At 50.3% G+C, this 26006-nt stretch overlaps 7 protein-coding genes across 7 annotated transcripts; 4 read left to right on the top strand and 3 right to left on the bottom strand.

The window, feature by feature from the left end:
- Nucleotides 1-170: 170 nt before the first annotated feature.
- BO79DRAFT_233801 (uncharacterized protein) lies at nt 171-1188 on the bottom strand (the record flags this gene model as incomplete). The annotated part of the gene is made up of 3 exons (XM_025684308.1): nt 171-634; nt 787-955; nt 1105-1188. 3 exons carry the CDS (start codon nt 1186-1188, stop codon nt 171-173), a joined length of 717 nt encoding a protein of 238 aa, XP_025533737.1.
- A 642-nt stretch (nt 1189-1830) lies between these two features.
- BO79DRAFT_241550 (Zn(II)2Cys6 transcription factor) lies at nt 1831-4487 on the top strand (the record flags this gene model as incomplete). Its single annotated transcript, XM_025685132.1, has 4 exons — nt 1831-2940; nt 2993-3427; nt 3482-4376; nt 4443-4487. The coding sequence occupies exons 1-4, from the start codon at nt 2006-2008 to the stop codon at nt 4485-4487; spliced, it is 2310 nt and encodes a 769-aa protein (XP_025533736.1). The 5' UTR covers nt 1831-2005.
- A 702-nt stretch (nt 4488-5189) lies between these two features.
- Nucleotides 5190-6655, top strand: BO79DRAFT_249166 (DUF895 domain membrane protein; the record flags this gene model as incomplete). Its single annotated transcript, XM_025685761.1, has 2 exons — nt 5190-6456; nt 6510-6655. 2 exons carry the CDS (start codon nt 5190-5192, stop codon nt 6653-6655), a joined length of 1413 nt encoding a protein of 470 aa, XP_025533735.1.
- A 527-nt stretch (nt 6656-7182) lies between these two features.
- Nucleotides 7183-8641, top strand: BO79DRAFT_279990 (putative GPI anchored protein; the record flags this gene model as incomplete). Its single annotated transcript, XM_025688020.1, has 2 exons — nt 7183-8099; nt 8207-8641. The coding sequence occupies 2 exons, from the start codon at nt 7183-7185 to the stop codon at nt 8508-8510; spliced, it is 1221 nt and encodes a 406-aa protein (XP_025533734.1). The 3' UTR covers nt 8511-8641.
- A 318-nt stretch (nt 8642-8959) lies between these two features.
- Nucleotides 8960-11997, bottom strand: BO79DRAFT_212222 (actin cytoskeleton organization protein App1). The gene has a single exon (XM_025683161.1). The coding sequence runs from the start codon at nt 11497-11499 to the stop codon at nt 9046-9048; it is 2454 nt and encodes an 817-aa protein (XP_025533733.1). The 5' UTR covers nt 11500-11997; the 3' UTR covers nt 8960-9045.
- On the top strand, nt 11611-13632 carry BO79DRAFT_279988 (thiamine pyrophosphokinase-related protein). Its single transcript, XM_025688019.1, has 3 exons — nt 11611-12027; nt 12147-12181; nt 12518-13632. Exons 1-3 carry the CDS (start codon nt 12007-12009, stop codon nt 13566-13568), a joined length of 1107 nt encoding a protein of 368 aa, XP_025533732.1. The 5' UTR covers nt 11611-12006; the 3' UTR covers nt 13569-13632.
- Nucleotides 13633-13690: 58 nt separating this feature from the next.
- Nucleotides 13691-15632, bottom strand: BO79DRAFT_241544 (efflux pump antibiotic resistance protein; the record flags this gene model as incomplete). The annotated part of the gene is made up of 1 exon (XM_025685131.1): nt 13691-15632. The coding sequence occupies one exon, from the start codon at nt 15630-15632 to the stop codon at nt 13743-13745; it is 1890 nt and encodes a 629-aa protein (XP_025533731.1). The 3' UTR covers nt 13691-13742.
- Nucleotides 15633-26006: the final 10374 nt, after the last annotated feature.

The following is a 26006-nucleotide window of genomic DNA, read 5'->3' as shown; positions in this document are numbered from 1 at the left end:
CTGGATATAGTACATAGGGCTAGCCAATAGTATGACCCAATGGCTAGGCCCCTGCTTGCCGAACTCAGTCTGCCTGGCCCTTGCCTAAGAATAGTGGTGAGAAAAGTGTAGGGGTAAGTCTGGGGTAAGTCCGGGGTAATCTGGGGTTACACATCCGGACTTATCATCGGCTAACGATTCCACTTCGTCCCAATCCTCGCCTTCTTTCTAGTGTGTTTCGTCCCGGTTCTGGCCGAAGATGTGCTTCCGTTAGATGTCAAACTGTCCCTCTTGCGTTTGTCCACTTTCGAGGTCTCCCGCCTTTTGCGTTGTTCCTCCTTGATCTTCAGTCTTCGCTGTACCTCCTCTGAGATATCCTCGGTCTCCACTGATACAGGTGAGAAACGCCTTATGTCTTCATCGGCTCCTGGAATAAATTCGTCGATACGTTTTCGTTTGCTAGAGTGGACAGCTAGAGACCTTGCAGTCAGGGGGTCTTGGTTTTCCGCTGCTGCTGCCCCTCCGTCTTCTTCCGGGTCATACAAGTGGTCGGCATGACGTTTGAGTTGCTCTTTTTTTAGCTCCTTTCGACTGCTTGACGTCGACATGGACTCTGACGAACGAGTGTCCGATTCCGGTGTTGTTGTGTTGAGCCCTATAAGGATGGTTACTTTTCTCTGTACTAGGCTGTGGTATTGTATTATACCCGTCAGAGGAAGCGGGTAAGCTTTTAGAAAAACTCACTTGGCACCTGCCAGATTGGTTAACCAGAGCACTAACAGAAGTAGGAAAGAAGGAAGTAGCTACGACCTACCACACGTTTTTTAAGTATATTAAACTGAGCAATCAGTCTCTTAGTCTTATCAACCATGTTGGACACCAGTTGGGATTCCTCTCCGTGGGAGTGGACTTGACTCTTCAACTGGTGCAACATCTCTAGATGCGACGACAGCATAATATCATGTTGTTTAGAAATCTGATAGTAATGATAGACAGTGTAAGCCATCTACAGTGTTCATATATATAGAAAGCATAACATCGCCGTTCAGGACAAGGCAACTGGTGAGCATGATACATGCAGAATGTCTATAGTAGGTACCTCATGCACAGGAATGGTTCACCCACCTCAGGCCACGAATGCTGGAATAGCTTGGCTTCTGGGATCTTTCCACTACCCCCGTTAGATGATCGCTCATCTTCATGCTCCATTTTGGTAAATTGAGTGGATTTATGGCCAGCTAATGGCATTGCTGCAGAATTTGTCCCAAGAGGTGAGGTTGAAATAGAGCCGGAGTGTTACTGGTTTGAGGCGGTGGTGCCAAAGGGGAAAATTCCCCGCCCGCGTTGTGGTGGCTGGCTTTTCCTTTCCTCTTCTCTATCTCCCTTGCATACTTTGACAGTGAAAACACAGGTAAACCCTTACGAGGGGTTATTGAACTGAGTTCTAGCTGATGCTTCAATGAAGGCTTTTCGGTATTTCGCAATGTTGCTGCGACCGGACGCTGGAATGGGAGTTGGCGTCAGATCACGTGATGGCAAGATCTCTAGCAACGAGAAGGTACAGTGCAACCATTATGTCTCTAAATTGCAAGGTCACTTCTGTTCTGGTATCTAAAGTGATAATATGATGCTCTTGAGACTAGTACTCAGATCTCCTATCCATCACTAATATCTACATTCTATGATCTTACGGCAAAAAAGTGAGCTTCGGAGAGGAGTCCGGGGGAACTCCGATGGTTCGGCTCGGCCCCCCCCCCCCCCCCCCCCCCCCCCCCCCTCTCATCATTCACACTTTCGGTTTCCAGTTCTGTTTCATTCCTGTCTCTTTTGATTTCTCACTCCCCCCGGAAACTTCTCCCCCGCGGATGCTTGCTGCACGTCTCTCCACCCTTGAAATCTGGGGTCGGCTTGTCTCGCCCAGTCCCTCCGTTTCCCCATTCCTCCTCCCGCGGAAAAAGATCCAGCCTCATCTACCGTTCATGTCTCAACAGCAGAGTCTACCAGAAATACCTGAGTCATTGGATCCATGGCCACAGGCCTGGCAGCAAGAGGGGACAGTGCACTGTCCCCAGACGCCCTAATAAATTCTGGGCGTCGCCTCTCTGATACTGATGATTCGATCCCCGCAAAACGCCCAAGAAGGGCGTCGGACTCCCCAGTCAAGGCCTCCAATGGACCGCGCCAGAAGATCACGCGCGCCTGTGATCACTGCAAAGAGAAGAAGACGCGCTGTACGGGAACACTTCCATGTGTCAGGTGTATGCGACTGGATTTGTCCTGCGAGTACAATGCCGCTTACTCCCGGGGTTTGCCTCCAGACCCCCTCCCCGCACCGCCGTCAATGACGGACGGTCACACATATAGTCACGATGCCAAGAGAAGGCCCCAAACAGACGGGGCTCTGGGACGTCGACGCTCGTCATCTGCGCGACAGTCTCCTAGAGTACCTGCCGATTCGCCTCAACAGCCTCTATGTCGAAACGAGGTCTCTCAGCGCAATTCCCCTGATCCAGCGGTGACCGACTTCGAAGGCAATTATCTAGGGCCTGCCTCGGGAGTCTCCTTTCTCAATCGAGTTTGGCGTCGTCTACATCAGGATGAAGGGCATGCAATCCCAGATAGCCTAGAGAACGAGTCCTCTCCGAGGAACACCTCGGTGTTCATGTTTGGTGATAAGCCATACTCCGACTACCGCCAGGTGACTTTCTCACTTCCCCCGTTTGATAAAGCACGAGACCTGGTCAACATCTACTTCGATTTCTCGATGGTGACATATCGATTTCTTCATCGGGGAATCGTAGAGGAGTGGCTCTGCCAGGTGTACCTGAACAATGTCTCCTCTGCAAACCCTCCCACGGGTCCCATGGTAGTGCGGACAGCCATCATCCTTATGATATTTGCAGTTGGCACGCTCTACGAGGAGCAGAAACCGGAACGTCCGGTTGATGGGTGGTGTGGAAGGTAAGCTAGTCAGTTGTATCCCTCTCGGGTCTAGTGTACTGAGTCATCTCAGCGAGCAGTGGTATGCAGCGTCCAAATACATGACCTCCCTGGAGTCGGGCCCCCCTCGACTAGAGACCGTTCAGGCTAGGCTAGGTCAGTGCCTTTACTTGCTGTCTACCTCTAGAGCGAATGAGTGCTGGTACTCATTTGGCACTGCCCTCCAGCTCGTAACGGCGCTGGGCCTGCATCGAAGATTCCCAGGCAGGCTACCTAAGGGCGGGAACACCTACATGGAGCGAGAGCTCCGCAAGCGCATCCTCTGGAGCGCATATATGTTGGACAGATATCTCAGCGTGATGTTTGGTAGACCACGGTTATTACACGATGAAGACATCGACCAAGACCTTCCGGATGAGATCAATGACGAAGACATGCTCCAAGAGGACCCGGAAAGACGCACAGGGTCCGCCGATTGCATGATGATCGCATCCATCCTACATTTCAAGTTCGCCCCCCCCCCCTCTATATACATGGATACATGCCGATACTGACAACACAGGCTTGGTCGCATCCTGGGCGACATCTCTCGTCAGCTCTACACAGTGAATCCATCGTCTCGTAATCCACCACTCGAGACGGCTGCCCGGCTCACGTCTAGATTGGAGGAATGGAAAGCGACAGCACCGCCGATCTTCAACGGAGTGCGCGCAACCAGCCTCATTCCTCCTCTTTGTAGGCAAAGCCAGGTATTACAACTGGCGTACTCGCATGCGGTCATCCATGCGACCAGATCGTTCCTGCTCAACGACATTTCGGATCTGAGACGTAAGCCGCCAGCTCCTCACCCCGTAGCGTCCAACCTAGTACGCAAATGTGTGGAAGCCGCTCGAGAGGTCATGGAACTGGTAGAGGGCCTGGCCAAACAGAACATTCTGATCCATTCGTTCTGGTTCACGCACTACGTATGCTTCTGCGCGATCACAGTGGTGTATATCTATATTATCCAGCAACACCGCGACACATACCCAAAAACCTTATCCCCGGGCACCGGAGACGTCACTCTGAGCTCTCTCTTCAGATTAGCCGAGACCTGCCAACAACACTTGGCAGAGGCTACACGTAAGAACTGTCCCAGTCGTCGCTACAGCATTATCCTAGAAGAGCTACGAAAGGAGGTTCACCAACAGGTTGGGCCGGACGCCGACTGCTTGGTCGATCTATCTGAACAACAACGGCCTAAAACCACCACGCGTCGGGATGAACTGCCGATGGAAGCGCAGCAGATTGGCCTCAACAACCTCTACTCCCCTATTTCACTGGACAACTCGATGGCGTATTCCAGTAGCTTACAACCGGCGGCAGATTTGGCCGCACAATCATTCGGACCCGATAGTGATGTTGGCTTCATTGAAAATTTGGAAGGATCAGTGTGGTGGACAGAGTTAGACTCCTGGGTGAGTGTCCTTTCATGTACTTTGTTGTCAATATTTGCGCCTCGTAACTTATTTCCTTTGCTTCAGGCATTTACCAATCTTCCTGGTGACCCTTTGACACTCGGGTTGTAATATATGATTAGAATGTTAGCGTTAGATCTAACAGTCATTCTATGCTATACTACTATTTGAAATGATCTTCCGTTTTTCAGCTCTTAGATAATGATGTAGAAAAATAGGGTTTTGTTTCAAGATGAAAGATTAGATAATTGTTTTCAATATTATCTGATAACTTTAACTTGTCCTGACAGCAACCGAGATTCGGGTTTCCCCCCGCATCGGACCTGGCCGAAGGTAAATTTCAGCGCCAACCGTGGGCAGTGAGTGACATTCAACTCACCATGTCGATTATTTCGAAGTTTTGCTGTCCAATATCGATCCTACAATCATGCTAATATGCAAAGTCATTGACGACAAAATGACTAACTCGTCATGCTCCATTGCTAGGGCTTCTCTCATTGGCGAAGGAGACTAAGCTCCGATCTCGCCATCGCCTGTGCCGCTTGCGACAGCCGTCTTCAGCGGCCCTGGCCGCCCTGTTATTCCTTCTTTTCGAACGTACTCATGCATCACGACATTTCCATGACCTAAAATAGCGCAACATAGAACAGACTATCATCGCTTCGCTTGCGAAAAATCCTGGCACAACAAAATGGCGTGTTCTTGCGGATCATACATAACCTCGGCGAGCTGCCGTCCCTTTCTTTAACTCTCGCCCTGAAGTTTATTTCCGAACAATCCCACGAATAATTCCAGTCTTGATCTCAGTTCACTATGGCTGACGCTGAGAATGGAAGTGGCGGCAAAGTGCCACTCAAACGAGTGTGGTACCGCACCTCCCTTTTCAATGCCTGCGTGATTGGTGCTGTTGGCTTTCTCGCCCCCGGGCTATGGAACGCCATGAACTCCCTGGGAGCCGGAGGCGAAGAGAAACCTTTTCTGGTGAATGCCGCCAACGCACTGGTTTTCGGGCTCATGGGCATTTTCTGCATCTTCGGCGCGCCCATCGCCAACCGGATTGGACTGAAATGGGCCCTTCTCCTCGGCGCCGCCGGCTACCCCGTCTACGCAGCCGGTCTCTACACCAACAACCGGTTCGGCAACGTCTGGCTAGTTCTGGTCGGTGCCGTCGCATGTGGCATTTCGGCCGGTCTCTTCTGGGCCAGTGAAGGCGCCATCGCAATCGGATACCCTGAACCATCGAAACGAGCCCGATACCTCAACATCTGGGTCTGGTGGCGCACCCTCGGACCCATCATCGGGAACTCAATTGTCCTGGCCCTCAACATTAAAAACAAAGACAAAGGAAGCGTGGGATACTCCACCTACATTGTCTTCATCGTGCTACAATGTCTCGCCGTCCCCGTCGCTTTACTCCTCACCCCGCCCAACAAAGTCCAACGCGCCGATGGCTCCCCGGTCATCCTTCGGGTCGAGGACTCGTGGAAAGCGGAATTCCAAGCCCTCTGGAAAACATGCAAAAACCGCACCGTCATCCTTCTTCTCCCTGTTTTCTGGGCCGTCTACTTCAATGAGTACTCGAGTAACTTCGAAACGTACTATTTTGGGGTCCGGGCTCGTGCGCTCATCGCTTTCCTCTCCGACTGGGTCACCATCCTTGCTTCGCAAATCATTTCTCACTGGCTGGATTGGAAGCGTATCGACGCTAAGAAACGTCTCACGTACGGCTGGTATTGGGTCATCATTGTGCATGTGACGGCGTGGATTCTTGGCTGGGTTGTGCAGGAACAATATACATCAGCCCATAAAAAGAACCCTGATTTGGGGACGATGGATTACACTAGTCCGGGGTTCACTAAGGGCGCGTTTGTCCTCTTCATGTGGACGTTTGCGCAGCAGACGGGCCAGAATTGGTTGTATTATTTGGTGGGAAGCATGACCGATAATATCGCCGAGTTGACCAGGTTGACAGGTGTGTTGCGCGGTCAGGAGAGTTTTGGTGAGGCGATTTCTTACGGATTAAATACGAGGGATTGGTATGGTGGACGGGTGCCGATGGCTGTGAATACTATTTTGCTGGGTAAGTGGGATTGATATCTGAAGAAGAGGCTGAATACTGACCGGCTTTTCTAGGGTTGTGTGTTATTCCGACATGGATAGTTGTGAAGAATCACGACATGGAATCCACAGGCGAGAGGGAGTTGGAGGTGGATCGACGCCCCGTTGTGGATGAGAAGGGGGTGGTTGATTTGGAGGTGAAGGAAACGGGAGTTCATTGATCTATTTATAGCAGATCAGATTAGATGAGCAGAATGTCCTTGATGATACTATACACTAATATAATATTTTCCTGACAGCATACTTTAGTCCACTGAGGATAGTAGATCGGAGGAATGGTCGGCCAACGGCCGGGCCAAGTAACGGACCCTACTCCGTGTTGGTGGTTCAATCCTATCTATCCCTCAGGGGCCGAAGCCGATCCTTCCTCCGCTGGCTTACGTCCTGTTCCCCACAGTGTCTGTCACACATAGATGATGGATGGACCCTGAACCTCCTATTCAATTGCATCGCCATGCTATGCAATTCGTGCCGGTCCATCTACTGGCCTGTTTTACCTACAAACGGCAAAACCCGCAGGGTCGATCCCAATTTCCCTAAATCGACGAACAATGAGAAAGGTCGGCTAATCGACCGGCCAATGGACCGAGCATGAATAGTATATTTAAAGCAAACCCAACCAGGGACCCCTACAGGAAAATGTCACAGAAGCAGAGGGAAGCATTGCGTCTCAACCGAGATTCCAAGGATGAAATTGACACTACCGGTAGTATTCTGCTCGCTGGCGGCAGCATTCGATGTTCCCAGTCATGGACCGTCTCAAGCCTCCCACCGTGACACATCCTCATTTATCCATCCAGGCCTCCTTCAAACAGCCTCTGATTTCTCACGCATCACCTCCAAAGTATCCAGCAACACCGAACCCTGGATATCAGGCTGGTACAAATTGACCAACAGCTCCAACATCAACCTAGACTACACGCCCTCCCCAAAGACAATCGTCTATCGCGGCGCAGATGGCACCCACACCGAGAATTATCCCTCTCTGTACAGAGACATAGCAGCCGCCTACGCAATGGCCATCTACTGGAAAGTAACCGGCAACACGAGCTACGCGGACGTTGTCGTGAACATCCTCGACGAATGGAGCTCCACCCTTACCGAGATCTCTGGCACAACCGACATGTACCTCGCCGCAGGCATATACGGGTACGAATTCGCCAACGTCGCCGAGATCATGCGCACGTATTCCGCATGGCCGAGTGCTAATTTGACCCGCTTTGCGAACATGATGGTCGACGTCTTCTATCCCCTTAATCATGATTTCCTGCAGAATCACCATGGCGCCGCTGTTGATCATTACTGGGCAAATTGGGATTTGTGCAATATTGCCTCCGTCTTGTCTATTGGCGTGTTGACTGATAATCAGACTATGTTCGATGAGGGATTGACTTATTTCAAGTCTGGTGAGGGAAATGGCCAGATTGAAAAGGCCATCTGGAAGCTGTATGAGGTGGATGGGGAATCCCTGGGTCAGGGTCAAGAGGCAGGGCGTGATCAGGGCCACTCGATGTTGGATTTTGCTCTCCTGGGGCCTATTGCCCTGACGGCGTACAATCAGGGCACAGATCTGTTTGAGTATTTGGATAATCGCATTCTGGCTGGGTGAGTAACCTTCCACCCACTCTCTCTCCTATACTTGGTTTATCTTCTTCTTCCCCTATCCTTCCTCTCAGTATGGAATACATCAAACTTACAATGAAATTAATTAGTGCGGAATACGTCGCCAAATACAACCTTGGCAACGACGTTCCCTACACGACCTACAACAACAGCGACGACGTAAACCAGACGGTTATCAGCAATTCCAGTCGTGGAGATGTCAGACCCATTTGGGAGCTGCTGTATAACCACTACGGTGTACTCAAGGGACTGAATGTTACTTACACGAAGGAATATCGCGATTTGGTCGTTGAGGATGGCGATGGAGCAGAGGGCGGTGGTGGCGATTATGGAACTACGAGTGGTGGGTATGATCAGTTGGGATGGGGGACGCTGTTGTATACTCTTGAATGAACGAGATGGAGATCTACTGCTGCTTGAGGTTCTTCACCTCTTCATCCCCAGGAATGCCTGATGTGTGGATCTTCGGGACTCAGCGTCATGTAACATTTTAGAGGCGGTGATTTGGCATGTGAAAGTCGAGATTATCGTCAATCGACAGTACTGATGGTTTGTAATGGTTGAGGTTGGGATAGCTGGGCCATAAAGTTGCGACCGAGATGAGATGTAAGCGAAAGCGCCAGCAACGTTACAGTATGGACCTATGGTTTCAAGCGGCTAAATTCCAAGTGGTCGCCACGAGGACGCAGTAGTCACAAGCCCTGGCACTAGTTACACCGTCTCTGGCAGTAAGATACTAAGTTACTAGGAAAGGTGCGAAGTGTATATGCTCACTAAGCTGCCCACACTAATGGTATCTATTACTTTTCAAATGTATTGAGGCTATACAACCTCCCAGAAGACGCTGAGAGGCTATATATACGTATGTGTATATGCAAAATGACCAACCAGGGTCTTGGCTCTGCCACCCTCCAGGCTAGCTTACTCCTCACCCCCGTTTCATATCCTTCATCGCCTCCTCTACCAACCAGCAACTCACGTCCTGTGCATCTTGGCCCACGCGCCAACTGCCCAGCACCACGCCTTGCTTTTCCAGAAGTTCTTGGGCGCGTTCCCAGCGACGTCGCCATAGTTCCTCTCGTTTGTTGGGCAAAGGGGCTGCTGGGACCGCCGTTGAGTTCGGAGTGCTACTGTCGACGCTGGTGCTGGACCTGCTTGCTGAGGAGTTTGGCTGGGCCGGTCGGAGAATGTTCGATGGGGTTGGAGACCAGTTCAAACGGTCGGAGGCGTACTGTAGCGCTGCTGTGGCTGCTGTGGCTGCGGATGCGGGGTATGATTGTTTCGGGGGAAGGGGTGGGGGTGTTGGGCGGTTTGTAGTTTGCTGTGATGAGATAGAACCCGGGGTTGAAGTTCCTGTGTTGGTTCTGCGTGGTGGAGGAGGTGGCGGTGCTTGCTTTGAGCGTGTCGACCTCGTGCCAGTCCCGTTGTCGTTGGAGATATCTTGTAAGCTAGGTTTAGGGCGTAAAGGCATTGGTCTCGCTATATTATTCACAGGCGTATTATTTTCGGTATCAACTATGTTGTCGGATGAAATATCGGGCTTAGTGGAAGAGCGGCGTGGGGGTAGTGGTGGCACAGGTTTTCGTTTGGCTGTTTCTTGAAGTGAAGGCTGATCGTCTTTGCTCATGTCTGGATTAGTCGAGACTGAGCGCAACGCGGAGGGCTTGGAAGGTTTCGCGGGTGGTCCGCGCCCGGTGGAGGGCTTCTTCACATCAGCCAAAGACATCTTCTGTTCCACCTCGTCGCTAAGGTCAATCAAATCAGCGTTGTCTAGGCTTACGGCATCCGCGGACGGATCAGCCGTTTCCACGGGCCGCCGAGGTGGTAATGCCGGACGTTTAGACACGGCATCAGAAGTTTCCACAAGTTGCGGACTGCTGCGGCTCCGGTTCAAATCATGTTCCAAGTGGTCCACTGATTTCTCGAAGAACTTCTGTCGATCGGTGGTGGTAACGTCGCGAATGAAGATTCCAAGAATCCGTCCCGGGTTTGCTAGAACGATATCGGTATATACCTCCAAATCCGCTTCACCGCTGTCTCCAACGAGAATGAACTTGCGGGTAGGAAAGTCTCTCAAAATCTGCTCCAAAGAGCCCCTCTTCCTTTCCGCCGTAGGCTCGAATATTCCCTGAAGCATACCACTGTATTGTTTCAAGTGGAATGAACCCGGGGGCAGGCCGGCGAGCTTAAAGTAGCGTTCCAGAAGAGGATACAGTTGCCAGGGGGCATTAGAGACATAGTGCAGGTCGACTCCCATTTTCGCCAGCTTGCCATACCAGTCAGTAACACCGTCAACCGTCAACTCGTTCAGTTCACGGACGAAGGTGTTGCGAAACATCTCTTTGGCCCCGCTAGCAATAGCAGAATGTTTTACCGTGTCGTCGATATCGCTGATCAAGCTAACGCCCGTGGGCTCGATGACCTTGACTTCCTTCACAGCCGAGAGATCCTCGGAGGCTAGCACACGGGCGTGAGTCGGGATAAAAGGTAGCGACGCTCGTAGGCGAAAGTGACCGGACTCATCGGTCATCACGCTCCTCGACTGGCTTTTGTCGTTGTTGAAGAAGAAGACAGTGACGGGAATTCCTGTGACCGGGTTCGTCAAGAAAGGGCGTAATCGCTCCAGAAGGTGCGCATTGGCGACGGAGAGTTCATCCTTGCTCAGCGGTGCTGTTGCTGCCCTCTGGAGAGGGCGTCCGGGAGTATTTTGGGCATCACGGTTTTCTGCGCTGTCTTTCCATACGGGATCAGCCTCCCTTTCAGCCTGCTTAATGATCGATTGTGCCTGCGTATTGACCAGCTCTTCGTCCCCCTTCTCAGTCCTAGAGTCATTTGCGTTATGTTCATCACCATCATTCGTGCTGTTCATAGGAGCTGGTACTCCGCTGAGCTTTCTGGCGAGAGCGACCATCAGACGATGTTTTCGAGTCATCGGCCCGCGATGAGGTGCGTATACCCAGCCACGCACATCGACTGCGACGATCGCATTCTGGTCTTCCAGCTCATCCCATATCGGCATGCCTGTGCCAAAGCCATCTGACTCGCCCCGATACTCCTCAATGGTGGCATTTGATCCTCGACGGCGGCTATAGTATGAATCCACATGCTCATGTTTCACCAATCGCCTCGCATAGCTCGGGAATAACACCATCTCTTCAAATTCGGATCGCGCAATCTCAACGTCCGGGAATGCGCCCGGGGTATCACGATAGTCGTCATAGTCGCTCTGGCCACCGATCTGCGCCGACCATTGCGCAGCATAGGTTTGGCGCAGCTCATTGGCAGCCTTCAAGTAGTCAAAGACCTTCTTGCGGCGCGCTCCCCTCTCCCGCCCAGTACTAGAGCCCCATGCCGATGAGGATGAAGGCTCGTACTGTGACATTGGCGTGAGGCCTGAGCTCTTGGTTCTTCCAGCTCGCAAAGCCCCGGTGCTTTGCGCCAGCCTTCTATGTACAAGACCACCCGTCGCAGGAGCTGTCCGACCAGCCAAGCGGTTCCCCTTTTTGTTCAGGTAACCAAGGATACCCTTCCGATCAGATTCCCGATTGCGTGCGAGTCTCGCCTGCCGCTTCACCAAGGCCCGGTATAGCCCCGCCTGTGCTCGATGTCGAAGAGCGGGGAGTGTTTCGTGACGCAGACTCCAGAGACGAGATTGTGCACGGGTAGGGGCGTGCGGACCGAACAGGAAGCGAAGGAAATGGCGAAAGAGTTTGCCTGTTCGCGAATGGCGAGCTGCAGGAAAGCGGAGGGGCGGAGGAGGAAGGGGTGGCCTGATGGGGGCCCGAGGGGAGCGCCAGCGAAAGCGAGGGAGTTGTTGGGGCGCCACGGTAATTAAATATATTCAGGGAGATATATAGAAGATGATGGTGGTATATGAGTGAAAAAGAGAATGGACGATGGGAGGGGGGGGGTAAGTGAGACGATGTGGGCTGTTCCTGAATGACTTCATTTCGTGGGAATCCTCCACTCCTGGCAAGGCTAGTGCACGTGATCGGGTGCAGCTATACCTAAGACATGTTATTATTATAGGTATGCCATATTGACTTTCTCAGTACTAGCGAAAAGTAGAACTCGTACTTACGAAGTTACCAAATTTGTAATATCTCCTCTATTTCATTGGGGTGTCTCTGCCACTCCCCTATACATTAGCATCTGCAGGTCACAGCTAGCTAAAACTTCCGAATGTGATGATATCTGCAGAGGGACAATGCGGCCAGTCTGAGCTCGGCCCGATCTCTAACAGCTAACAGTACAGAGTAGCTTAGTGAGGAAACTAGCAGCTAGCTAGCCTGCTACTTTAATAGCATTACCTTGTCCACCTAGATAGACTAGACCCTGACATCTCCCCGCATTCTGAACTCAACTGAACACCCACTACTGCAATTGACTACAACATACAGTATGTCAACAACATCATCATTGTACCAGGTCGTAGCAGACCTCGACAAGCAAGTTCATCCACCCTTCTATTTCCATTCAATTCAATTCAATTCAATCCCATCTAACCTCCCCAACAGCTTCCCCTACCCCACCACCAACGATGCCGACAACCCCATCCTGCAAAACTACCACGCCTTCAGGATCACCGGCATCCCCCAAACCCTAGGCTACATCCCCAACGAGCTAATAACCACCTTCCCCTGGCCATCAGACACCTGGGCCATTAATACCACTCCCTCCAGCAAAACAATCACCCTCCTCACGCCTCCCACCGCAACCGCCTCCACCCGCACCGCCATCCTCCTCCCCACCCTCCAGCAACTCGCCTCCCACGGCATCCTCCGCGGCTGGCGCAACGAGACCTTCGCCCTCTACGGCCCAGACGGGTCCGTCATCCTGGAAATAGAACGCGCCGCAAGCGCCCTCTTCGGGATAGTAACCTACGGCGTGCAAATGCTCTGCTACACCGATGACAAAGTCTCCAACACACCGCACCTCTGGATCGCTAAACGCTCCTCCCTTAAACAGACCTACCCCGGCATGTTAGACACCACTGCCGCGGGGGGACTAAGTACAGGGTTACCACCGAGGGAGGCCATCATACGGGAAGCGAGCGAGGAGGCGGAGATCCCGGAAGAGTTGATGCGGAAGGAGATGAGGTTTGTGGATCGGATTTCGTATTTCCATGTTAAGAAGGAGAGCGTTGGGGGGATAGGGATGGTGGAGCTGTTGCAGCCCGAGGTGGAGTATTTGTATGAGCTGAGGTTGGGGAAGGAGGTAGTTCCAAGTCCGGCAGATAATGAAGTGGAGGATTTTAGGCTGTGGGGGGTAAAGGAGGTGAAGAAGGCGCTAGGGGAGGGGAGGTTTAAGCCGAATAGTGCGGTGGTGGTGGTGGATTTCTTGTTGAGGAGGGGGGTGTTGGATGGTAATGATGAGGATGAGAGAATTCGCGTGAGGTTGCATAGGGAGTTGCCTTTACCAGTGGTGGATCATGAGGGGGGAAGAGTATAGTAGTTCGTATATTAGTATTAAAGATATGATCGATTATGGATGCATTTTGAATCGATTAAGGCGGAAATCTATGTATAGAATGTAGTTCCCAACCATCTATCTATTTTATAACGCACCGTAGTAACAACCCGAAAACGAAACCGAGAATGGAACACACATATTACCATCAGGGCATCAAGTAACATGCTCCTTCTCCTCCTCCTTGGGTATTCTCACCGACGTAACCGTAACCAGCGCTGCCAGCAACTGACACGCCAGTGCGAACCACCAAATAGCACGCAGTCCAGTAAGCCCAACACTCCCATCAGCCTGCTTATCAACCCGCGTGCCAATCGCATCCGCCACACTGGTGATAATCGCCGACGACAGATTCTGGTTCGTAACCAGCAGACTCCCCGCACTGCCCTGGTACGAGCGCGCCACATTACTAGTGATGAAGATGGAAGCGGCTGCGAAAGCCAAATCGGGGCCAAAGGTAACAAGCGCCACACCAGGAAGAGACAGTTCCCAGTACGTAGTGGTAGGGCTCTGGGGAAGGAAGAAAGCAGGTCCGAGCGTAAAGGCGAACATAGAGATAGTGTAGATGTAGTGGCCCGGGACGAGATGCAAGGTGCGGCTGACCACCCAGGTGGCGATGACGCCAAAAATGGCGTTTGGGAGGTGGTATAATGCCACATCGATGGGACTGGCGTGCTGGATGCGCAGCCAGAACTGGATGGCGTAGAATTGCCAGGCGCCGAAGAAGGACCCGAAGCCCAGGAAGTAGGCGATCATGAGCGGGGTGAAGCCCTTGGTATTCCAGAGGCGGTTGGGGATCAGAGGGCGTGGTACGTAGCGCTCCACGATGAAGAGGCCGATGAGTAGGACGATGCCTACTGCGGTGAGCACGCAGGTGTATACGGACCAGTCGGTGACGCCACCCTGGGTCAGTCCAAAGAGTAAGCAAACACAGCCGCCGACGGCGAAGGCGGCGCCAAGGTAGTCGAACTGGCGCAGCGAGGGCACCTCGCCTCCGGCGGAGTCTGCCATAGGGCGCAGCGGGGGGATGGAGAAGTAAGCACCGACAGCACAGATGGCGGTGATGATGGCGTTGCAGCCGAAGATCCATGGAAGGTTTTGATAGAGGAGACCGCCTTCGATGGCGCCCAGGGAGAAGCCAAACGGGGCGCAGGCGGCCATGGCGGAGAAGACGCGGTTCTTGCGAATGCCTGGCTTGTAGACGCGGCCGAGAATGCTCATGCTACCGGAGACCAAGACGCCGATGGCCAGGCCCTGCATGGCGCGCACCACGAAGAAGAGCACATAACGGGAGGGGTGGACGGAGAAGGCGCCAATGATGTTCCAGACGCTGAGCCAGAGGAAAGCGCCGACCATAAGGGCTTTGGGAGGCGTCAGGTCGGTCAACGAGCCGGACACCACGACGGACAAGCCATTGGCGACGTTGAAGGAGCCGACAAGCCAGGGTAGCTCGGTATTGGTGATGCCGAGGGCTTGCCGGAACTGGAGCTGCGGAGCGAGCACATCTCCGAGGAGGAACGAAAACAACATCAGACCTGCGGAGCAGACCGCGATCAACACGATCTCGGCACCGAAACTGCTGATTTCTGGCGGACGACCCTGGGTGGGCTTAGGGGGTGGGGAGCCGGCCTCGTCGGGGAAGTCCCTGCCCTGAGCTGCGACCATAGAAGGCCGGCGGTAGCTGAGGTGCTGGCCATCGGTAGGATCTGTATCGCCGCGACTGTGTCGTGCCACAGGCAACTCATAAGATTCGTCTTCACTGTCATCTCGCGCGTGTGCAATAACCTGGGGGAATTTCTTGAGCGTGTCGTCGTGGCCGGCGAGGTGGGCGTACAAAGGATCCGGGGTTTGAGCTCCGGTCGCGGGGGTGGAGGCGAATTTACTACTGCTGGCCTGGTCGGTCAGTGAGAGCGAGGATCGCCGAGACAATGGAGCCGAGTCCAGGCTGTTCTGCGTCACTTCAACAGTGGTCTTGTTCTTGTCGTTGTTCGGACTCGGGGATCGGGAGGCATCATCCCGGGTCGGGTAGGGCTGGTCGGACGGCATCCTCTGTAAAGACACAACCACCGGGGTAAAAAAAGAACGATTCGGCACAAGGACTACTGCACTTCAGGGTCCTGATCCGCCTGCGGTCTGGTGATTGTTTTTAAGGGATTTCGGGATAAGGTCTCCGTCACCGCTGAGGCAAAGTGGACCGGGCCAGCGGAGTATCCAGGGCGTTTCTTTTGCTTTTTGGCTCTGGAGATTTATAAGGCGCTGAAATAATGGGCAGCAATGAGCCGTCATCCATCGTTGTGAACTCGGCCTCCAGCCAGTCCCAGGCCGTTTGATAAACCGAGCCGTGGCCACACAGTGACGCTAGCGATAAGATTTTGCACCGCTAACAGCAATGGTGGGCTGGAATCCCTTGCGGTGGTTTGCGCGTCGCTCATCCGTGTGGATCCCAAGCATCCATGGTTGATTCACGGCTGATCTGGCCCAGTTTTAATCGGATTTCAATTTCCAGAAAGCTGCTGGTTTATCGCGTGCTGCTGCTGTCAGTCGCTCTGTTGCCACCTAAATGCCCAACTCGACAAGATGGCGTTTTGCGGTGTGCGATGAAGCCGCAGCGATGTCGCCATATCAGTGACTCACGATAAGTGCGCAGTAGACAGCTGTGCCAACTGTAAACGCACTGACCATGTTCAATCGGATTCTGGCTGGTATGTTGCATCGCACAGCTTTTGCGTCTGGCTTTCAGCATTCCCTCCCCAGGTTTGATGATCGACAGGGCCGCATCATCGTGTCGCAAACTGATCGGTCGGATCGGCGGAACTATTCGAGGCTGGGGATAGGATGGGTTGGGATTGCGTCGGATGATTGCCCGGCTGCGCATCTCATACTTGTCGATCATCCGGGTCATGCACATGGAGTGGGAGCTCCTGAGCTTGCCATTCGTTTGCTGTTCTCTGAGCTGGGTTTTCCAAAGGCAGGTACCAGCCAACGTCGGCATGTCAGCTTAGGCAGCAATGACCGGCATGCCGGGGCTCTGCTGAGGATGTTAAGAAGTATCTTCCATGAAACACCAGCTCCCCCGGGCCGCGGAGGATCGATACACTGGAGAGCGAGGGCTCCTGGTTGAGATCGACCATCCCTGGGTTAGCACTATCCCCTTAAGGGGCTCCCTCTGCAGTGATGTGATTCTCCGCCGGCGATCAAAGTATTTCTGAGTCGCCTGTTTTCTTGCTTGTTTTGCTTATTTCGCGCCGTTAGCGAGTCAATGGTCGGGTGTTGTTGCTTTTGGGTACTACTAACGTGCGTCAGCGATCAGGGAGAAGCTTGGTACGGAGTAGTCTCTGGCATTTATGATACGCACTCGCTGCGGTCGCGGGAACCGATCCAGCCACTATGCAGCCACTGTGTCGTCTAGAAGCAAGGGATGATAGACATTTAGGAGGATTGCGGGAATTTCAGAGTGACGAGTCCCACTGGGGATTGAATGGTACTCAGAGGAATTGACGCAGACTCACATATCTTCTTTGCCGTGCCGTAGATTTGTCCCATGCGAGGTGGCTGTTCCTGCATCGCACAAGCTGCCAACATGAAACTCCCCTGGCTTTGTTTGCTTTTGATTCCTTTGGCTAATCCGCACTACTGCGCATAGTAAGTTGTTGTGTAGCCATCGAGGATTCATCATTCCGAACCGACCGTGCGACTTGCCAGATGACATTCACTACAGTTCAATATCGAAAGGAGGCCTTCTCTCGAAGGAGTAACTATGCTCCGGTTGTTCTCCTTATTTTTAGAGCCAACAAAGCAATGTATGCTCGGCTTGTATGGATGTCTTCCTTGGTTCAATGCCTACAGCGGACTACCGGCCTGAAAAGTGACTAGCAGAACAAGCGGAGAATTGCCTCGCTGGTGAGATTTCCATAGATCCAGCCCATGTGCGCGATGACATTTGCGATCGCAGCAAGTCATCCGAGTACTTCCGATCTGCTTGGGTCCATGCAGGTGATATTGCTGGCATTTCATATTACCGATCGGCCTTTCAGAATTTGTCACGAGTATGTAGATCTCACTCGCATCAAAGGGGTGGCCTAGTGTCCCGGTGAAAAGAGTTGGCCTAAAGGGCATATATAGTAGGCCCCACTGCTGCATATCTGGTCACCTTTGGCTTATATCTATGACTACCATTGCTTTTGCCGAAGTAGCTGGCAACTTCACGCCCCTAGACTCGTTCCTGATGGCTTACTATTTGTAGTGTTGCGATAGCATGAGAGCTAGTGCCCTACAGCTTGTTACCCGATGCAGGGATATCACCTCCGCCGCTCATCAACAAGTCAAAAATGGAAGACACGACTTCCTGGCTTTATCGGCAATGATAAAAGAAGGGTGTGACATACTATGCAGACGGAGCATTGGTAAAAGCTTTTGGTCACAGGAACCCCGGCTCACTATCACACAATGACGGCTGTGAGTTCATGTTTGCTGACCGAGGCTGAGGAGGGCTGTTTTCTTTGATAAACTATGCCTTTCTTTCCTGCAGCATGTTATCTTTCAGCTAGGGCCAATGGAAAAATAAAGAAATCAATCCCGATATGGAGTTTCTCTTTCTGCACTACAGTGAATGATGGTAGCCAGGCCTGCATCAGAGCACAGCAGGGGGAGAGAGATTACCATTCTTAATACCGCACTAATCCGGCTCTCTAACCAGATAATGGCAGGTTTTGCTGCTCAACTTCATCTTTTTCCATTCCCCTCTTCTGTGTTGACTACTCCCCAGATCAATCTTCAGGCCTTTATTCTCCTGGATGTACCTCGCGCCCCATTTTCAGCTCCTACATTGTCTTTAAATCCTCCCTGTGCTGCTCCCGGGCGAGTCCTAATCAGTCTGTCCTCTTTGTGCCTCCAGACTTATCATCAACTCGCTGCATCCGCTATGATAGTAATCACCTGCGTCGTGTTTTCTCGTTCCAACATTGTGCTCACTAATTGTTTTGGGAGCTCGACCGGGTCCCTGTGCCAGCCAAACTACGTTGGAAAGATTACTAATTTTTTCTGATACTTTGCCCTTCCTGTATCATCGACATGTTCTGTAGCATTCAGAGCGTGAAACTCTGCCGTGTGACATATATGAGCTCTATGGATAATAAGGCCATCTTACTCAAAAGCAAGATGACCTTAGACCTGGCAAACTATAGACTTGAATCCATGGTCTATGCGCGGGCTGGAAATTCATCTATGCTCTCTGCACTCTTCCATCATTTGGTATCTATAAACAGTCCTTTGGTGGAATAGCATTAAGCCTGAAGCTCTAACTCGCCGTCAGACTAGTGTTGATAGCTTCTTGAACAACTGAGCAGCAACGTTATCTTGTAATAGCATATACCACAGTTCTTGATGAACGGTGCTCTCATTCTGGCATTATGACAAGCCATCATGGGTAGATTCTTTCACTTTTCGAGCAAAGCTTTTGGGAGCCTGAGTCAACGAGGAGTTTAACCACATTTTCAATGATCAAGATCAAACAGTGGCAACAGTGCTGTCCACAGATGCCATGGATAGCATATCCCACATCTTCAGGTCAGTGATAGAAAAGGTGTTTAGTAAAGCGACCTGTAAATCTTATAGCTGTGTCATTGCCCCGCATACGCTGCCTCCTATAACTGCTGCTCGTATGTATCCCTCCGTCTGATACGTCAGTATGATATTGAACGCAGTGGTTTGTTTATAGGACGAATCATCTCTCTTCGGGCCGCTCGAAAGGTCTACCTGGGAATGGAAACGCGCCGTACTAGAGGAAATAGCCATCATCCTTAAAGAGTCCTTGAGTCTCAATTTTACATTCCTACGGTTGAGAATTAGATGCCTATCTGCATCTTGGGAAGCAATCGGTCTCAGATGGAACCGTAGCGGCAAGGGTGAAATGCAGGCTGGAAGAACTGATCCGCTGCAGCATGGTGAAGCATGTTGCATGGAGTCAAATATAAGTAGTCTGTTGAGCTAAAGGGCGGCGATAACTAGGAATAACTTAACTACTAAGGTATATGGATAAGTACTATACTCTAATTTTCAACTGTTATAAACTGTTAAGCAGTAGCCATGCTCATCATGCCCACAGAAAAGCAGGCCGTGAAGATACGACTATCTGAAAGATTTGTTCTGGAATCTTTCACCAGGAACTTTTACGCCTTAGAAACCATAACAAGGTAGGTTTGGTCAACATATAGATTTCTGTGCAGGCACTTGCATCAACTGATAGAGCATTTAGTCTTCCATCTATAGCTCAGACCAGTGTATTTATATTGCCTCAATAAGAATAAAGGATTCTTGATTCTGCGAGTGGGCTGGCAGCTGGCATAATACTGAGCAAGAAGTATGCTCCACATGGGATAGCTGAGTTTGACCTTCAGACTTTGTACCGTAGTGAAACTAAAGTTGCTCGATTCGAGACGAATAGTCTTTCTCCAACTCTCAGAAACAATATGTTTCTTACAGAAGGAGAACGAGAACTGAGGTTCATAAAATCTTTGACCTAATCTAGAATGTTATATGAGATGCTAGCTATGCGATTATTTGAATTCTGAAGCATTATTTGATTTTGGATACTGTCGAGTATCTTAACCTTCCGAGAGCATGAAGCAACGTGCGCTGCAGTACGATATAATAGCATGATGGAAGAACAAATACTAAAGAGTTAGTCACCTTGACCATCAAGAATCGAAATCAGCTTTCTCTCCCAAGGTACGTACGACCCACCAGGGATACAGTTCTGCTTGCGGCGGCCTTTGCTGACTATCTTTCTTGATGGCATGTCACTATAAGTAGGTCATAAGTTAATCTTCCAAGATGACTAAAGCTTAATCGAGTATCATCTTCTATCACATTCTTATTTTACAGCATCATCCATCCACCAGCGCTGCTATGTAAGAAGATCCAATATACTCCGGAGACAATACTTATCTAATTGGGCAGCTACTACGGAGTATGACATTCTAGTCAGTGTCTATAAGTTCAACATAGCATGCTGCAATATGTATAAACTTGCTGGATCAACGCCTAGAAACTACATCATGTACATTGATCTCGGTCCCTAGACACTCACAACGAAGAGATGAGTTCGATCCTTCGATTACAAGTGCTAGAGCGTGTACAGGTGGCGACGCTAATAGTAGCAAGCCGTTTTCTTAGCGGTTACGAGGTTCACGAATTACATAAATGTAATTCCAAAGCTAAAGTGGACTAAATAAGCTAGCATAGAAGCCTCTCCAGGCTGTCTCGGGTTAGGACATGCTCCGCCGTATATAACTAGTCCACAACATCTAGTACTACCTATACTTACATTTGAAGTAACCCCACAATAGAAAGTGTATAAGATGGATTGATGCACAGACCCAATATATCATATCGCCGAGTTTCTGAAATGGTATGCGCCGGGGCCTGTAGGTAAAACAAAAAAATATGAGCCCAGGTAATCCCTACCAGGACAGAGAGGGGGCTATGATCTATATATACATCCGTAGTCGATGCTCAATATCTTCGTGGTAATGTGTTTGGGACTGTAATAAGATATCTGTAGAGGTTGCCCTGCATACTTGTAAACCTCCATTCATGCTTATTGGTGACCGCCAGTATCGAGGATATAACTCTCATAAGATATGGCATTGTTTGATACCTTCAATTCAGGTGTGATGCTGAATCATATTTGCCCTTATTATATTTTTAGTAGTATTAGACTGAAGTTCAATATTTAGTATCTGTGACGGATGAACTTATCACCCCGCTTATCATAGCATATATATATCCATACTTAAAGATGATGATTGGGTATGATACCTACTATTAAAAACTGATGTAGTAAGTATATGACACGGAAGAAAATATTAGGGGGGCTTTGCCAGTAAGTAATATAATATACCACTAGATTGATAATATATATATATATATATATATATATATGATGAAACACTATGTGTACAGTAGTAGCTTTGTTTTATACTAGTACTATATTATTTTCCCGAAGCCCATACCATCACGAACGCTGTCAAGGCTACGATTCAAGTCATACGACTTATAAGTGATTCTCTATAACGCGCTGTAGTAGTTTTCATGCAACACATGAGCATGAGGTCATATACTAAGAGTCAGCGTTACGGATCCAACGCAAAATCTCATATTCTACGCTCCGTAGACACAATTCTACTGAACGGCGACATCTCGTTGTATGAACTTATATTCCACCCGAATATTAATGAATGTTGATACTACTTACAGATCGTGAGCAGACAGCGACCGATCGGTGGCTCCTCAACTATACGTATGACCTTGAGGTATCGCGACACTCGCGCGAACCCGGGATTGATATCCCGTAACACGGAGCCGAGGCTATAACGATGGGGAAAAAAAAAAGGCACTAGCCATGTTAGGCAGCTGAATCTACGATGGCGGTGTGGCAAAAGCTCGTTCCTTTGCAACTGCCGTTGAACTGGCTGGCTCTTACATGTCTCAGTTCCCCTCAAATTCGCCATTAGTACGGGTAATATAGCGTCGTGAGGCGGAAGCGTATTCCTCCAATCCGCATTCGAGCGAACTCAACTTGGCTATGGGGCTTGGCTAGGTATGGGGCCTTGGCCATTAGGCTTGCTGCAACGACGAGTCCACATGTGCATGTGGAAAACCCGCCTTTTCGTTCTCCGGGTCGGTTGGGTACCGCGAAATCTATCATGAAATTGAACGATGTCTTTGCATCGTATGTCCTGGATTTGCTTTTTCGGCATCAAAGGACGGAGGCAGAAATGTACTGTGTAGTAGTAGAATGGAAAAGACTTTATCCTGAGTTTTGATTGGACGGCCACCCGGGAGGGAAAAAAAAGAAAGATTCTTCTTTTGCTGAGGTGATAATGAACCGGGTGTGAGCAATGACGACCCCCCTGGTCAGATGATAATGGAACACTTAAGCCCTGGTTCCCTTTTGAGGCATATTGAATAAGCACCGGGGCAAGATGGAGCCTGGAGACGAGGGAGGGGACCCATTTCTTGCCCCGGCCCCCAAAGGTGGGAAAGAAAGTGCCACATGCGTCCGCCCGACCAACTCATGCGGTCTTCTCCGGGTTTCGGGTTGACGCGGCTGTGGGGGTAATTTGGAGTCATACCGAGACCCATGGCTGAACCACGCTCATTGGGCCAGGGATGATCGCACTCTCGCGTGGACAAAAACGAGGTCGTGTTAATTTCGCGCTGCGAGGTGCTTTTTCTTGCCAGACCCGTTCTCGGCAAGTTAGCCTGCTGCACCCATGGTGCGAACTCAGGTGCGTCAAGTCAGAGTTTTGACCTCGGAAGGATTGCGGCGATGAACCAGGGAAATCCTCCTTTGAAGAAAAGACCATTGTTAGTGTTAATATCGAATCATTTTGGATCTTTTGGCGTGGATTACAATCAGATGACAGTGTCGCTTCTGCGATGTCCATGAGGTAAGTCTGCCGATGGATGCGACGGGGTTTCGAAGTAGGGCGAGGCTGGCAGGGATCTCAAAAGATACCCCAGGGGTCAAGGCTTTCGCTCCGTCAGCCGTACAGTAACTTAGTTAGTCGTAGTTTCAGGTTATCCCAGCAGGCCCGTGCCTTGACGACGTCATTTGTGCCTGTGCCATGGAGTTTTTGAGGCATTTCTTAGAAGAGTCCAGTCTCCTATTCGCAAGGATCAAGACGCGTGTTGGAAGGTAGTCTAGCTTTTTCCCTGCGTGAGCGACGATCGTCGGGCGCGACAAGCGTGGCGACGGACGGGCGCTTTTTGTGACAGTTGCGACGTCAGTCTGGGGTTATCCTGTGTGGTCGGTGCCTGAGGCGCTGGAGTTCGTTTCCTGTCAGTGCGGTGGTTCGGCATCCCGACAAGTAAATACTTATCTCTAGGGTCTCATGCAGTTCAATTTCGCGGAGTTGCGATTCAAGTATGCTGTCGTGGGAGAAGAGTCGAATCCCCAGCAATTCGTCAGTACGAAGAACTTAAGCGAAGTCTGCAGGTAAGCCTGCAGCTGGTCGATCGAAACAGACACGTGAAACACGCGATGGGATCGTCTGAGAATTCAGACCAAAGGGGGGAGGAAGGGAATAAGCACAATTCCATTATATGTAGGCAACTTTTGAATTCATCGATCATAATCGAACTGAAGTAATAAAGTGTCTCGGAAGAATCTCGTCCATAGTATTTATACTATTCATATACTATTCATTCCTATTCATGTGGTAAACAGTAGTAGCTGGTGATCATCATCCGCGTATAATACTAGCTGTATATATATAGTAGTCCAAAGTAGTATGTACTAGTAGTATATCCTCACCAACAACCTCCATTATGCACGATGCGCCCCCGAATAATTCAATAGTCATTTCGAAGATTCAATTACTGTCAATCCATACCAGTAGTCCAGACCCTGCTCTCGGCCGATGGCATATCTCATCAAACGTACTATTTACATACACACTAGCCAGTTGAATTCTTGCAAGCCACATAAGTTGCCGAACGATGCAAACATACCTATCATCGAGGCCGGCCAGACCCAACCATCCCATCAGGGTTGCAGTGGCTCGACGATCAGCAAATACGATGGCAACACGAACGGCTGCCTACATTGCCTAAAATACACTGCGTGATCGGAGCTGGATACGAATTGTTGAGAACAAACGTGCTTGCTTTTTTCTCCCCACGCCACACTAGTTGACTGGTCCCGACGAGATGGATAGATTTGTTACTTACCCCTGAACTTGACAGGCAATAAGTAATACTCTATCGGCCAGATAGTCTCGAAAAAGGTTAGAGACTAGGAAAATCTATTGATAGTTACAGTAAGTTCCCGTGCAGTAGTTAACTTTCGTTGTAACTATTACCACTACTATCTACCGAACAGAACAAATATATTCCGCTTCTAGTACTAGTACTAGTCACACCCAAAGCTCAGTACCACCCAAGCAAGGAGCACAGAGCGGACCCGACCAGCCGGCTGAATCTCAGATAAGGTTCGACAGGAGAGTAGCGGCATTCCAATAATTAAGTTATTTACTGGAGACAGCGAAAATCCGTCCATCTATCGAATACTGTGGCTGGCTGGAATGTTGTGTTGTGGCGTGATTCTAGCCTGGCATTCCAGGGGTGTTACGCCGCGGGATTATGTTACTAGTTATGTTCTTGAACTCCTTGCGAAGGATAGATTATTGAGGCAACTACACATACCTCCTGCTGGATGTCTGATACGTATATCCAATCCCAAGATTGGTCGAAGTGAGGTCGCTCATTATCCCAAGTAAGCAAGGAGTCAAGAGATGGATGGGAGGTAACACAAGACATCGAGTGAGCCCTGCAATAATTTAGGGGGGGTGGATGCCAATGATAGTGTGAAGACTCTGTCCGTGTCTTGCCCTGTGGCTGCATGCATTCAGGTCTCCCGGATGAATGCAGTGTCACCTACCGATCGGGTCTTCGAACAGTCCAGGAATGCACTGGAAGATGAGAGTGAAAGACAGGGAGGAGTTAATACTTATCATATTAGTGTTAATTATAGATTGAGTTCTGAAGTACTTTTTTTTTTATTATTTTGTTATGGTTCAATCAGAGAAACAATGCCGAGTTCTTGCAAACAAACATCAAACTGTACGGAGGATTTCATCTGCACAGTCAGCAAGGTCGGATGAATTGTATTAAGTGTACAAAGTACTTCAGTTATGTAGTGCCTGTGCATGGTTATGTAACCAACAATCAAGGTGGTCCCAATCAACGTCTACACGTGGGTAGTCCAGCAAATGAGAAAAGCCGTGCCTCTCGTGTGTCCAGACAACGTTGCCAGTGGCTCTGGATTCATTCCGGAAATACGGAGTTTCTAACTACAACCTAAGCCACTCAACAGCAAATGTTATTATTCACCAGTAGATAATAAGTAAAAAAACAAGACAAAGTACCAACAACACATACATTCATATATACCAAATCACACCACCGACCTGCCCACACCAGTTGACAATCGCCTAGGCTCTTCCTGGCTTGACGCCTATCTACCGACCAGCTCTGTAAGCTCAGAGGGCGTTCTAGAACCGTCGTAGCTGTCATGCGTAACTTTTCGCGATTCTACTACAACAACAATGGGATCGCGCCCATGCCCTGTTTTGATCCCAGGTGAAGCCAGACGCAGTTAGAACCCCCCTCCCGGAATGGCTATTATTGGCAGTCAAGTCTCCTCTTCGCTTCCATCCTTTCTATCTACTTCTCTTCCTTTTGTGGCTGTCCTCGTGACTCGACCCTCCGAGACCTCCGGCATCCAGACCGAGATGGCCTTTTCTGACACTCGGCACCGGCGTGCCGAGTCCGCTGTTGTGTATAAGAAGCATCGGCCTCCCGATTCCCCCTTTTTTTCCCTGACTGAAAGCTGGGAGCTAGAGCGCAGTATAAATC

The sequence above is a fragment of the Aspergillus costaricaensis genome, assembly GCF_003184835.1.
Source record: "Aspergillus costaricaensis CBS 115574 unplaced genomic scaffold BO79scaffold_71, whole genome shotgun sequence".
Lineage (NCBI taxonomy): Eukaryota > Fungi > Ascomycota > Eurotiomycetes > Eurotiales > Aspergillaceae > Aspergillus > Aspergillus costaricensis.
This window is presented reverse-complemented; position numbering and strand designations above follow the sequence as displayed.

Coding starts and splice junctions, on each gene's coding strand:
- BO79DRAFT_212222 (XM_025683161.1), bottom strand. CDS start 11,499: ATGTCACAGTACGAGCCTTCATCCTCATCGGCATGGGGCTCTAGTACT.
- BO79DRAFT_279988 (XM_025688019.1), top strand. CDS start 12,007: ATGGACGATGGGAGGGGGGGG. Junction 12,028..12,146: donor TGGACGATGGGAGGGGGGGG/GTAAGTGAGACG, acceptor TTATTATTATAG/GTATGCCATATTGACTTTCT. Junction 12,182..12,517: donor TTTCTCAGTACTAGCGAAAA/GTAGAACTCGTA, acceptor TACAACATACAG/TATGTCAACAACATCATCAT.